Below are 12,201 nucleotides of genomic sequence, written 5' to 3' on the forward strand. Positions count from 1 at the left end.
TTTTGATCCTACTTCATGTTCTGGCTTTGTGGGAGCCTAGCCAGTTTGGATGTTCACCTTCCTAGACCAGGATGGAGGAGGGAGGACTTTGGACTTTCCACAGGGCAGGGAACCCTGACTGCTCTTCAGACTGGAGAGGGAAGGGGAGAGGAGTGGGGGAGGGGAAGAGGAGTGGGAGGCTGGGAGAAGGCGGAAATTTATTTTTCAATAAAAAAATTTAAAAATTAATAAAAAAACGACAAAGCAAAATGAACAAAAAAGAAAAAAAGGAAAAAAAAAAAAAGGACTTTTGTCCTTGCCAGAAAAATAACAGTGATTAAACACAAGGAACAGAGGTCAAATCAGGATCGCCGTGCCTTACTGCCTTGTTTCGCTTTGTTCACAGTGAGCTTGTGGTGTTGCTGCTTCTGCTCAGTGGCCCATCAGGAGTGTTGAGCAGCCAGACCAGATGAACCAGGTTGAGAGCTCCAAGTCAGGGCAGTTGTTGGGCTCTGACTTCCATAGACTAGACTCTATATCAACTCAGAGGCATCTTCAGAGAAAGAGATGAACGCATGGCCTGGCTTCCTTCCACCACACTCTTTGCAGAGTCTGTCACACGCTAGTGGAGACCACATGTCAATATCAGGCAATAGCTTCCTCCACTGTTCTCCACTGTATTTTTTTGATAGCCTTTTACAAAACCCAAAAGACACCAGTTTGGCTAGACTGGCTGGCTAGGAAGCTGCAGGGATCTTCCTGTCTCTGCCTCCCCAGCAAGTATCATCATGCCCAGCTTTTTGAAAAACTGGATTTGAAGAAATCAAACTTGGTCCTTATACTAGCATAACAAGCCCTTCATCTACTGAGCCATCTTTCTAACCTCCAAAAGATAGCATTGATGTATTCTGCTTAAGGGCATTGGCAATACATATCTGAACAAATTAGACAGGTTTTCTTTAATGCCTAGCTTAGCTGTATTTAAGCAGAATGTGTGTGTGTATGCGCATGCGTGCATGCGCACGTGCACGCATGTGTACATATATTTAATTTGAGAGCTTAAGGAATGAATGTATAAAATGCTCTGCACAGAGTCTGGTGCACACAGTACCTACTGCTTGCTCATGGTAGTCATTGTTAAGATGTTGGGACTATTGCCAAGTAAAAGCCTGGGCAAATTTAGCATGGTGAATCTCTGCAGGACAAAGAGGACATACACTAGCCACACAGGACAGAAAGGAGGCAGGGTTGCAGCTTCTGCCCATCCTTAGATGTGCTTGAGGCAATGGGCTCTTCCACCCTACAGTGATCTTCCTATGTTGGGTGTTTTTCTCGCCGTTTTGACAGAAGGAAAGGAAGGTGTATTTTGGCTCAGAGTTTGAGGATGTTGTTCACTGTCTTGGGGAAGCTGTGATAGCAGGGATGGGAGGCAGCTGGTCACACTGCAATACAGTCAGGCAGCTGGTCACATTACAGCCACAGTCAGGCAGCTGGTCACATTGTAGTCACAGTCAGGCAGCTGGTCACATTGCAGTCACAGTCAGGAAGCAGCGAGGGATGAACCTTTATCCTCAGCTCACTTACTTCTTTGTATTCAGTCCTGGCCTCCAGCCAATGGAATGGTGTCACCCACATTGAGGGTGGCTTTTCTCATCTCACCCTAACCTAGAAACTCCTTCATAGACAATCACAGACATTTGTATCCTAGGGAAAGCCAGTTCTTACCAAGTCAACAGTATTAACTGTCAGGCTCTGCTCAGAAGGAGATGCTAACATTAGCATGTGTTAATGATCCCCAGTAACCCTGCACTCAAGGTGGGTATCCTAAGACTACTCATAGGGATTCTTGCTCTAATATGGTTCTTAAAGGGAAATGGTCGCAATCAAGCCACCCCCAGGACTCTAAATCCAGCCTCAAGTGCTCACCTTCTTTGCTGATGCTTTGACTCAAACTTCAAAGCAAGTTGAACAAACTCATTATCTCAGAATTCCCAAATTCATCCATGACTGAATTATTACTGAATTTTCATAATGCTTTTTGGGGACATATTTTACCATTTGTGAAATGAATGTATAGTAAATCCCCACTTTGTCTGTTAGGCATCCCTTAGTCTTACAAATTTTGCTTTCTGTATTAGTCAGTATTCTCTAGAGTAAGAGAAATTACAAATGAATCTCTTTACATATATAGTAGGGGAATTTATTAGAATTACTGATACAAAAACCAGCATGTAGGGAAGACCAGAGAATGGATCTGTATGGACTGGGGACAGGAGAGGGGAGATGTTCATTTAATATTATCATTAGTCATGATCATGCACTTAGCAATTTACAAATGTGTTTAACAGTCACGGCTACAAATAAAAATTAGAATCAACTGGGAATTTTTAAAGTAGCCAGTTCTTTAGGACTCCCCCAAAAGATTCTGAGTCAGTGGATATAGAGCAAGAGCTAAGAATCTGATTTTTGTTTGTTTGTTTTGTTATGTTCTTCATTGGACCAAGGACGTCTCACACGCGGGGAAAGTGTGGTGGCTATTCTTGGTTGTCAACTTGACTACATCTGGAATTAATTAAAACCCCCAAATTAAGGGCACACCTATGAGGGAGTTTTGCTTAATTTGAGGTAGGAAGATCTACTTCTGATCTATGAAGCAGGAAAACACACCTTTAATCATGATCCTGAGGTGGGAAGACCTACCTCAAATCTGGGCCACGCCTTCTGCTGGAAGCCTACACAGGATATGGAAGAAGGAAGCTTTTGTTCTTTTCTTGCTTGCTCTTGCATTGCTAGCAAGTCCATCCCTTCACTGGCATTAGGGTCTACTTCTTTGGGATTCCAGCATATACACTCGAGACCAGCTGAGACATCCAGTCTCGTGGACTGAGAAACTACTGGATGCTTGGACTTTCCGCTGATAACCAGCCACTGTTGACTTAGTTGGACGGAAGCCTGTAAGTCATTCTAATAAATCCCCTTTCTATATATGTAGAGATTCACTCTGTTAGTTCTGTTCCGCTAGAGACCCTGACTAATACAGAAAGTAACAGGAACCCCAGCTCACTTTTCATACTTTTCCTTTTAGTAAGTTGCCCATGCTAGACTTAACTCATTTGTGGTCCTAGCGGGCCTTTATCTTCTGATTCTATTGCTGGAATTACTGGCCTTTACCCACTGTGCCCAGCAGCAGGATGTCTGTCAAAGACCATTAAGTGAGTCTAGTATGTGGCTGATACTAGCCGCTGTCAGAAACAGCGTTGGTGAAGTAAACAAAACAGCTTCATATTCAGTGGTTCTTCACTGTGACCATGAGCTGAGTCCAGCTTTGGATTCTGTAAGTACTTGGCATCTGACATTAGTGGGATTCAGCCCACCACTAAGATTTAAGGCAAAGGAACTCCTGGAAAGATACCAAGAATCTCTGAATTTTAGGTTGTAGGTCCCCTGTCTCCTTAATTTTCTGGTTTAGTACTTTGGAACTTTTTTTATTTGGAGGCCCACTACCCAGTTCCCAAATAAACACACATGACAGAGACTTAACTCTTACTTATGAATGCCCTGCCTTAGCTTGGCTTGTTTCTAGCTGACCTTTTGAATTTAAATTATCCCAGTTTTCTTTAACTGTGTTTTACTTCTGAGCTTTTTACCTTCTTTATTATATATATATATATATCTTTCCTTGCTTTCTCTGAAGCTAGCTGTGGGGCTGTGAGGCTGGCCCTTGGCATCCTCCTCACCCCTTTTCTTGCTCCTCTCTTCTCTCTCAAGCCTAGATTTCTCCTCCTCTGAATGCCAGCCTCACCTATCTCTCTCCTGCCTAGCTATTATCCGCTCAGCTCTCTCTTTATTAGACCCATCAGGTGTTTTAGACAGGGAAGTAACACAGCTTCACAGAGTTAAACAAATGCAACATAAAAGAATGTGACACATTTTTGCATCATGAAATAAATATTCCACAGCATAAATATTCACCTCTAATAAATGTTTAACACATCTTAAAGTAACATTTCACAACAGGCAGCTATGTCTCACATCCTGTTTCCCGTCCACTGAATGTATAGGCTGGATTAGAGACACTAAGGAGTTAATCTATGATTCTGAGTTTTCCTGACCCGGAACCCACAGTTACATTCATCTTCCCTAAACGCTACTTTTTTGGACGCTGCCCTGGGAATCTGAATCATAAGACCCAGCTCTGTCTCTCTGCTGCCGGTAGATGCCAGCCTGGGATGGGTGGAGCTGGACCTCCCATCCTGGGCAATGCCTTCTCCTTATGCGATGCAGTTAAAGGCCACCCACTTTGCTTGTAGTATCAACATCCAAATGTCCCCTGGCTCCCTGGTGAGCCCACGCCCGGCCCCTCACTGGTATCTGCACAGGAAGTCGTGGAATGCCGACGTTTACCCAGTGTGAAGGCTTGTGTCTTCCCATGAGCCTGTGGAGTCCAGCCAGCACTCGCTGAGGCTCTGAGCTCTTTGCCCTCCTCCCTTATGAGTCTCCAGCTGTCTCCTGAATCCCCTCTCCCTGAGCAGAGCTTAAAGAATTTCATCAAACAACCAAGTCGGCTTATTACTTACATCCCATATTGCAGGCTCTGTACTAGGAAGGCCACCACACTTGGTCTCCCCCAGCCTGTCCCAGCCTGTCCCAGCCCACCCAAATATCTACCAGGAGGAGACCGTTACAGACAAAGCCTGGTACAAATTGCCCCGCCCAGTCTGTAAACTTTCAAAGAAATTACCACATCTGCCTTATACTTAAGACAAATATGCACCTACGCATACCGTGCTCGGTACCATGAGGGAGAGGAAGCCTTGCTGGCCAGAGGGCAGGGCAAGGATGCTTTAAGCATGCCACACAAGAGGGAGCAAGGGAAAGTGGGGGTTTGTCTGGAGAAGAGTAGAATTTACTATAATCCCGTACTGAGCACAGGCAGGGAGGTCTAGATCTGACTGAATAATTGACCCGTGAGTCCTTGCTTCCTCTCTCACTGGCCCCGTTCTTCTGAAGTGGGAATTGCTGCTCCATTGTCTCAGCACGAGGGGGAAAGGCATTGCTAGACTAGGGGAGTAGGGTCTAAACACAATATTTCTACCCATCCTGACTGCAGGCTGCTAAACCCAAACTCCTCTGCTGCTGGCCTTGAAACAGACTCCAGGGACCCCCGACTGTACACTCAGAAGAATATCCCCTGTGGAGTTGTGACGCTGCTCACTTTCATGCCCCCCTCTGTCAGCACACGAAGAAATCCCCTGAGGTCGTGTGAGAGGACCTGTGCTGACAGAAGCAACTTCGGGTACCCATCGATTCAGGTCAGCCGTCCTGCTTCTGGCACCATGCCTGTGACTCTACAGTTTACAAAGGAGGGCTTCCTGAGAAGTCGAATGTTATACTGCTCCTCTTACTGTGTGTGTGTGTGTGTGTGTGTGTGTGTGTGTGTGTGTGTGTGTGTGTGTGGATGTACATGCACATGTGGAGATCGGAGGATGATTTTGGGAAACTGGGCCTCTCCTTCCAGCATATAGGTCCCAGGGATCTCTCGAGCCGGTCAGGCCTGTAAGCTGGTGCTTTTACCCACTGAGGCCCCTCGTACATCCTTAACCGCCCTGCTCTGTCTTCCACAAGCATGTTTCGAAGATGATGCTCTATGCTCTCCACACACTTCCTCCATCAGTTCCATCTTCAGGGCATTGAGGTGGTTCAGCAGAACTCTCTTATCTGTACTTTTTACATTTGGACAATAAACCATGGCCTAGGTAGGCAGCACTAGCCATAGCTACGAAGACAGACCATTTTCATTTTGGTGAACTAAAATCATCATCATCAACATCATCTTGAATATTAGCCATACAAATCCACACTCCTGAGGCCACCCCCCCCATAGTTGGAACCCTTTGTTCTTAGGCTTTCCAGACATAGTTTGGGCCACTGGAGGGTAGCCCAGCATAAGGCCCGCTCACACAACCATGTGCTGTGAGACTCGCCTGCTGTGCCCTTTCCTAATTCATATTTCTTTGTTGTTGTTATGATTATTATACTTAGTTATTTAATGTGTGGGGGTGTTCTGCTTGCCTGTATGTATATGTACTGTGTGCACGCCTGGTGCCCTAGGAGGCCAGAAGAGGGGGACAGATCCCTGGAACTGGAGTTACAGACAGTTGTGATGTGTGGATGCTGTGTCCTCTGGAATAACAGTGAGTGCTCATAGCCACTGAGCCAACTCTCCAGGCTCCCCCCCTTACTAATTCTTATAAAATTTTGATAGATTGTCAAAATCCTTGCTCAATTATTGCTTTCCTTTTTCTTTATTTGAATAGAAATTCCTCTCCAATTTTGTTTTCATAAATACACCTCATTGTTTTGATTCTGGTACCAACAGTCCAGCCTCCCCAAAGAGTCCTCACTGGTTACTATTTGAGAGCTAACCATCAAGTTCTGCACATGTCTTAGAAATGACTAGTATTGTCTGACCAGGCAAGTTAACCACATGGAAAACGAAGTCCTGAGTCCTTGGCCTAGTCCTGAGATGCCACACACCTTAAATGTCTCCTTTGGACCTGGCCATGCCCTGGAAGATTCCAGTTCACTCTTCCCACAGTGGAATAACAGTCCCTGGAGTACAGCACATGGTCACAGGTGTCCTGGCGTGTTCCCGCTCACCCCCGTCTTCTGTTTATTGGCTGAGGACCACAGCACTTTTCCTCAGATACCCTGTCCAGCTTTGGATTTGATCCTGCTTTCCAGTTATCAGAGCAGGAGAAAGAGAGTGGTGTTGACCGCGCCTGCCACACACCTCGGAGCCTCAAGCCTTGGTCTCTGTTTCAGGCTTCTTCATTGACTTTACAAACTCCTTGACTTCTTCTTCCAAGACCTTGTTCCTCTTCTCGACGTCCTCCCGGGAGCGCTCCACATTTCGAAGGCTGATTTCCAGGGCCGCAAACTTCTTCCTCTCCCTCTCCAGCTCTTCGTTGAGCCTCACCACCTTAGCCCAGACATCGTAATTTTCTTTCTCCAGGCTGCAGGGAAGAAGACCAGAGTATTAGCTCTAAACCCTTCCTTCCCAGCCCTTCCTCCACATTCACAGCCTCTTGTTCATTTGCCTCTCTGAGACACGAAATGCCAACTGGTGAATGCCACTCCAGACATGGCCTTGGATGTATGCCCTTCCGCCCAACAGAAGACTTCACAGGAAACCAGAATTCCCTAGGCACTTCAGGGCCTTACTTAACACCCTGGTGACATTTCTCATGTTACTGTGTTTCATGTCACTTTATGGATTGTGCCCTATGTTTAAGCAGACAAAACATTTGGAAGAAGAGCCATGTGTAACAGAACTGGGTTCCCACCTTGCAGCACTGTGTGTGACTAGTTCAGCCAAAGCTGTGGATGCTCAATATTCTAGACCTGCCATATCTCTGCTGCCTCTTTGCCAGGCTCCAGTGGGCAGCCTGGGCAGAGCCCTTCCTAGCTAAGACCCACGCTCTGGGGTCAAGATTTGGGAAAGGAAAGGGAAATACATTTTAGGGACCAGGGGTTCTGGGGTCCCACTGGAATTCTAAATCCTGCCCTGGGGGTGGGAAGATGAACTATAGGCTTCCTGAATTCCCATGACAGGCATTGCTACTGGCTAAAATTCTAACACAGCCCAGGTGCCCTGCCAAGCTGTGCAGAACTAAACCTTAAGAATGAGTGAACATGGTTCATTATTTAAGCCTCAGGAGAAAATTTCTGGTCTGTGGGTGAACTTAAGACTGTGTGATTGGCTCATATTTGGTTTCTAGCCATAAATAAAGGACAGTGAGCTTATAATTCATGATCCTAATGAAGCTAAATTAGAAGGTGAATCCAAAGACAAACATATAGGCATCCTCCTGAATATTAACCTTTATCAGGCGATGAAAGGAGACAGAGACCCACATTGGAGCACCGGACAGAAATCTCAAGGTCCAAATCAGGAGCAGAAGGAGAGAGAGCACGAGCAAGGAACTCAGGACCACGAGGGGTACACCCACACACTGAGACAATGGGGATGATCTTTCCGGAATTCACCAAGACCAGCTAGCCTGGGTCTGAAAAAGCATGGGATAAAACCGGACTTACATAGCAGACAATGAGGACTACTGAGAACTCAAGAACAATGGCAATGGGTTTTTGATCCTACTGCACATACTGGCTGTGGGGGAGCCTAGGCAGTTTGGATGCTCAACTTACTAAACCTGGATGGAGGTGGGCGGTCCTTGGACTTCCCACAGGTCAGGGAACCCTGATTGCTCTTCAAGCTGATGAGGGAGAGGGACTTGATCGGGGAGGGGGAGAGAAATGGGAGGCGGTGGCGGGGAGGAGGCAGAAATCCTTAATAAATAAATAAATTTAAAAAAAATAAAATAAAATGAAAAAAATAAAATTAGATCATGATATAAAAAAATGGCATTAAGCAGAATTATTGCCACTAATCCTACTATAAGGGTAATTACATGTCATAACAATAGAATTTGGATCATATTCTGCTTGAAAATGTATAATGAAGTACCATAAGCTGTGTGTGTTATAAACAACAAAGTATGTATTTTTTTCACCCTATTAAAGGCCTGGGAAATCTCAAATCTGGGTGCCAGGAAAAAAAAAAAAGACTGTGTGATTGGAAATTTGCTTCAGCATTTCTTCCTCTGGGTGCTGCCTCCCTCCTCCCAAGCTCATTTTGTGGGTGCAATTCTCCATTTTCCCTAAGCAGCCTTCCTGTGTGCACCTGCAGACACAAGTTGCCATCTGAGGCCATGCCTCGGGTTCTGTATTCAAGAGCCTTGGCTAGTTTCTATGTGGAACACTCCCCTCAGAGTCTTGCCTGCCCATTTGTCTTTCTCTTCCTACGGCAATCTTTCGCACTCCTTTAGACCCTCCCATTACAACACTCAGTCTTCTTTCCCAGCTCCCGTCCCCTTCTGGCTTGAAGAAAACACATGTGAAATGCGGTGCTGGATCTTGACCACGGACTGGGGTGGAGAGTAGAAACGACGTGGACTTGAGAGCCAGCCTGACCAGAAGTCTGGGAAAACTGGGAAGAGGAGGTGGACAGACTCAACAAGCGAAAAGAGCCCAGAATATCAGGAAGTTTGCTGAGAGGTTGTGTCTCCAACCACTCAAAAGCTAAATCCATAAAGCCTCACCAACATGACTGCCCGAACAAAGGCAAGCCAAAGTGAACGGGGAAAGGCCCACAAGGCTTCAACCCTACACGAAGAACAACAGGCAGCTAAGGAAATACTGGGAGTGGAGAAATAGTCCTCCCCAGGGAAGAGCACAGCAATCGCTATCCAACACCAGGCGGTCAGCCCCGAAAACATCCATTAATACAGAACACTGTGAAAGGTCCCTCATCTCAGCTAAGCGTATTTACCCTTAGGGCTAATTGGGCTTCACAAGTTTCCAAAGATCTGTTCAGCAGGGCAGGACTTTCCCACCTAATCTCTCTCCGTTTGTCCTTTCCTTTGATAGGTTTGGTTGTTATAGATTGTTCTGTCCCCTGAAATATTTTATGGTGTAACATTTTAGAAGGTTGAGACGATATACACTCCCTCCTAAACACAGGAGCCAGGTATGCTCCGTGGCCCTCTGCACGGACTTACGTTTTGATCTGTTCCTCGTATGTGCGTTTCTGGGTTTCTATTTCCTTTTGTAGGTGCTGGACCGTCCTCTGCAAAGAGTCAAGGTCGTCCTCTCCAGAGTTCTTGCTTCCACACTCTGTTTCAGAGTCTGTGCTGGCTGGAGCATCTCTCTTGGGGTCACAGGCAGGGGGAGAGAGTGTACCTGCTGGGCTCCCTGGGGACCCTAGTGGGGCGGGGACATTGTCGTAGGTAGAAGTCCGCTGGTCATTGGAAAGGTGGCGCAAATCTTGAGACAAAGTTCTCCTGTGCCCTTCCCCTTTCTTGGCCTCTGAAGATGAAGACCAGAACTCATTTTTAAAGATTTCCAGTTTGCTGCTAGTGGTTCCTTGGAATGCTGACGTCAGGAAACACTTCCGGTTGGGGAGCGTTTGAGTCCTTTTACGAGACTGCACCTTCCAGTCTCCCTGGTTTTCCTTGGGGCCTTTCCCACTGTCCTCCTGACACTGGTCACCTGGCTGTAGTCCTGTGGGGCTGGTGGCATCAGGACTACTTGCCTGGAAAAAATAGCCATGGATATTATTATAAGGGTTTTTTTTTTTCCTTTCTGTGTGCCATGTCCCCAAGATAAGGAACCTGAGAAGTTTATCCTGGTTACACACATGTGATACCCTTAGTGGGCCACCTCAGTGGTATGACAGTTCAGGGACCCGTTCAAACTCTAGAGAGGGAGTGTGAACTAACATCATTTGCTCAATTGGTGTGAAAATCCTAAGCCAGGATCCTTTCATGAATTTGGGCTGTTTTGTCAGTTGTGACTCAAAGCCCACAACCCTTAGTGAAGTTCAGTAAAGCTCACTGAATGTATTTCCACGACCTCCAAAGATGAAGAAGAAAGCAAAGCAAACATGCCGCCACCCACTAAGTGAGAAGCCAAACAGCAAGCTGGCGGTGGCTCTGTGACGCAGGTCACAGACAGTGAAGGGTGACCCCCCCCCCCCCGTGGTACTGACGGAGAAGGAAAATATCAATGACCAAGAAGACATGGGCAAAGGACTTAAAGAATAGCTAGTCTGTGCTGGAAGGTTGATCAGGGGTCAGGTTCACCTACTCTTGAAGAGGACCCAACTTCAGTTCCCAGCACCCACAGAGCAGCTCACAACCACCTCTGACTCCTGTCCCCGGGGCTCCGATGCCCCTTTCTGGCCTCTGCAGGCTCCTGCATGTGTGTAGTGCACAGGTACTCAAGCAGGCTCATGTACATACATAAAAAATAAATATATATTTAAAGAACAAAATCCCCAAATAGTTCACAGAGGGAACAAAAACAAACTGAGACTTTAAAAAAGATATTTAGCCTCTTTTTAAAATCAGTAGGAGATCACAGCCAGGTGACCAGTTAAAATGACTAAATTATATCAGCTCTTTATGAGATGGGGTCACCCCCAAACCTGATGGCACAACTCCATGAAACATGGGTCTTTTCATGCATTGCTGTGAAAGCATAAAATGGCACAGATGCCAATAACATGTATGAAAAATACACATTTAAATCTATTTACCTTCTTGCCTACTAATCCCATCTCTGAGAATTTATCCCATAATTGTATCTGCCTGAGCACACATCAAAGTGGGCAGGATGGTTTATAGAAGCCCTGTGTGGTACAAAACTGACCTGTCCATCCCAGACCTGGGGAGGGGACCACAGCACAGTCAATGAATGAAACACCATATAGTTGCCAAAACTAAGGTCGCGTCAGTAGCTATGTATACAGGTATATAGGAACAACCATATAGTTGCCAAAACTGAGGTCGCATCAGTAGCCATATATACAGATATATAGGGAGAACTGAAGGGGGAGTGGCAAATGAGCACAGCAGGAAAGGGAGGGCAAGAAAAGGGAAGTGTGCCCATCAACACTGGCAATGTGCCAGAATCTAGACTCGCCATGGAGATGATCCCCCGAGCATGCCTGCCAGGAAGAGTCAGTTAATGGAGGTGGGAAGACCCACCTACCTGGGGGCAGAGCCATCACAGGCCTTTGCTTCCTGGACTGAAGGAAAAGAAGAATGGGAGATGGGCTCATCTCTCTGCTCCCGGACTGTGGCTACACTGTGACCAGCTGCCCCAAGCCCTTGCTGCTGTGGTTTCACTGCCTTTGTGGACTGTAAGCTCCAACTACAAGCTTAAGGAACCTCTGCTTTCCTAAGTGGCTTTTGCCAGGTCTTTTCATACAGCAATTATATAAGAGCCAACATGGGATAGGACTTCTCAGCTGGTAACTTATTAGGACTCTTTTTTTTTCTGAACCATGTAGTTGTATGTAAAATCAAATTGAAAAGAAAAGGGAAAAATGAGTCCCACATAAGAGGGAAAAGGTGGGGCTGAGGTACCTTCTAGCCAATCCCCTGCTTTGGTATGAGCACGCGGTCTTGCAGTGGTAATAAGACTTCAGACATGACATTCTGCTCTAGAGGATGCTAGTGTTGCCATCTCAATAAGCCTCTCTTGCCTCAGATGCCCAACCACAATAAATGAGCATGGTAAATAATAGTCTCCAGGGGTGTGCACTCTGACATCACAGCCTCCAGGGGTGTGCACTCTGACATCACAGCCTCCAGG

At 46.3% G+C, this 12,201-nt stretch overlaps 1 protein-coding gene across 1 annotated transcript in view; it reads right to left on the reverse strand.

Moving 5' to 3' along the window:
• Positions 1–6,271: 6,271 nt before the first annotated feature.
• Positions 6,272–12,201, reverse strand: part of Arhgap25 (Rho GTPase activating protein 25) — an 80,788-nt gene continuing 74,858 nt past the window's right edge. Inside the window, exons 10-11 of the mRNA XM_005364816.3 lie at positions 9,603–10,135; positions 6,272–6,995 (exon numbers count right to left, since the gene is read on the reverse strand). Of these exons, the coding sequence (XP_005364873.1) occupies positions 6,782–6,995; positions 9,603–10,135 (747 nt within the window). The 3' untranslated portion in view covers positions 6,272–6,781. The remainder of the gene's footprint in view (positions 6,996–9,602; positions 10,136–12,201) is intronic.

Source organism: Microtus ochrogaster, unplaced genomic scaffold (genome assembly GCF_000317375.1).
Source record: "Microtus ochrogaster isolate Prairie Vole_2 unplaced genomic scaffold, MicOch1.0 UNK1, whole genome shotgun sequence".
Classification (NCBI taxonomy): Eukaryota; Metazoa; Chordata; class Mammalia; order Rodentia; family Cricetidae; genus Microtus; species Microtus ochrogaster.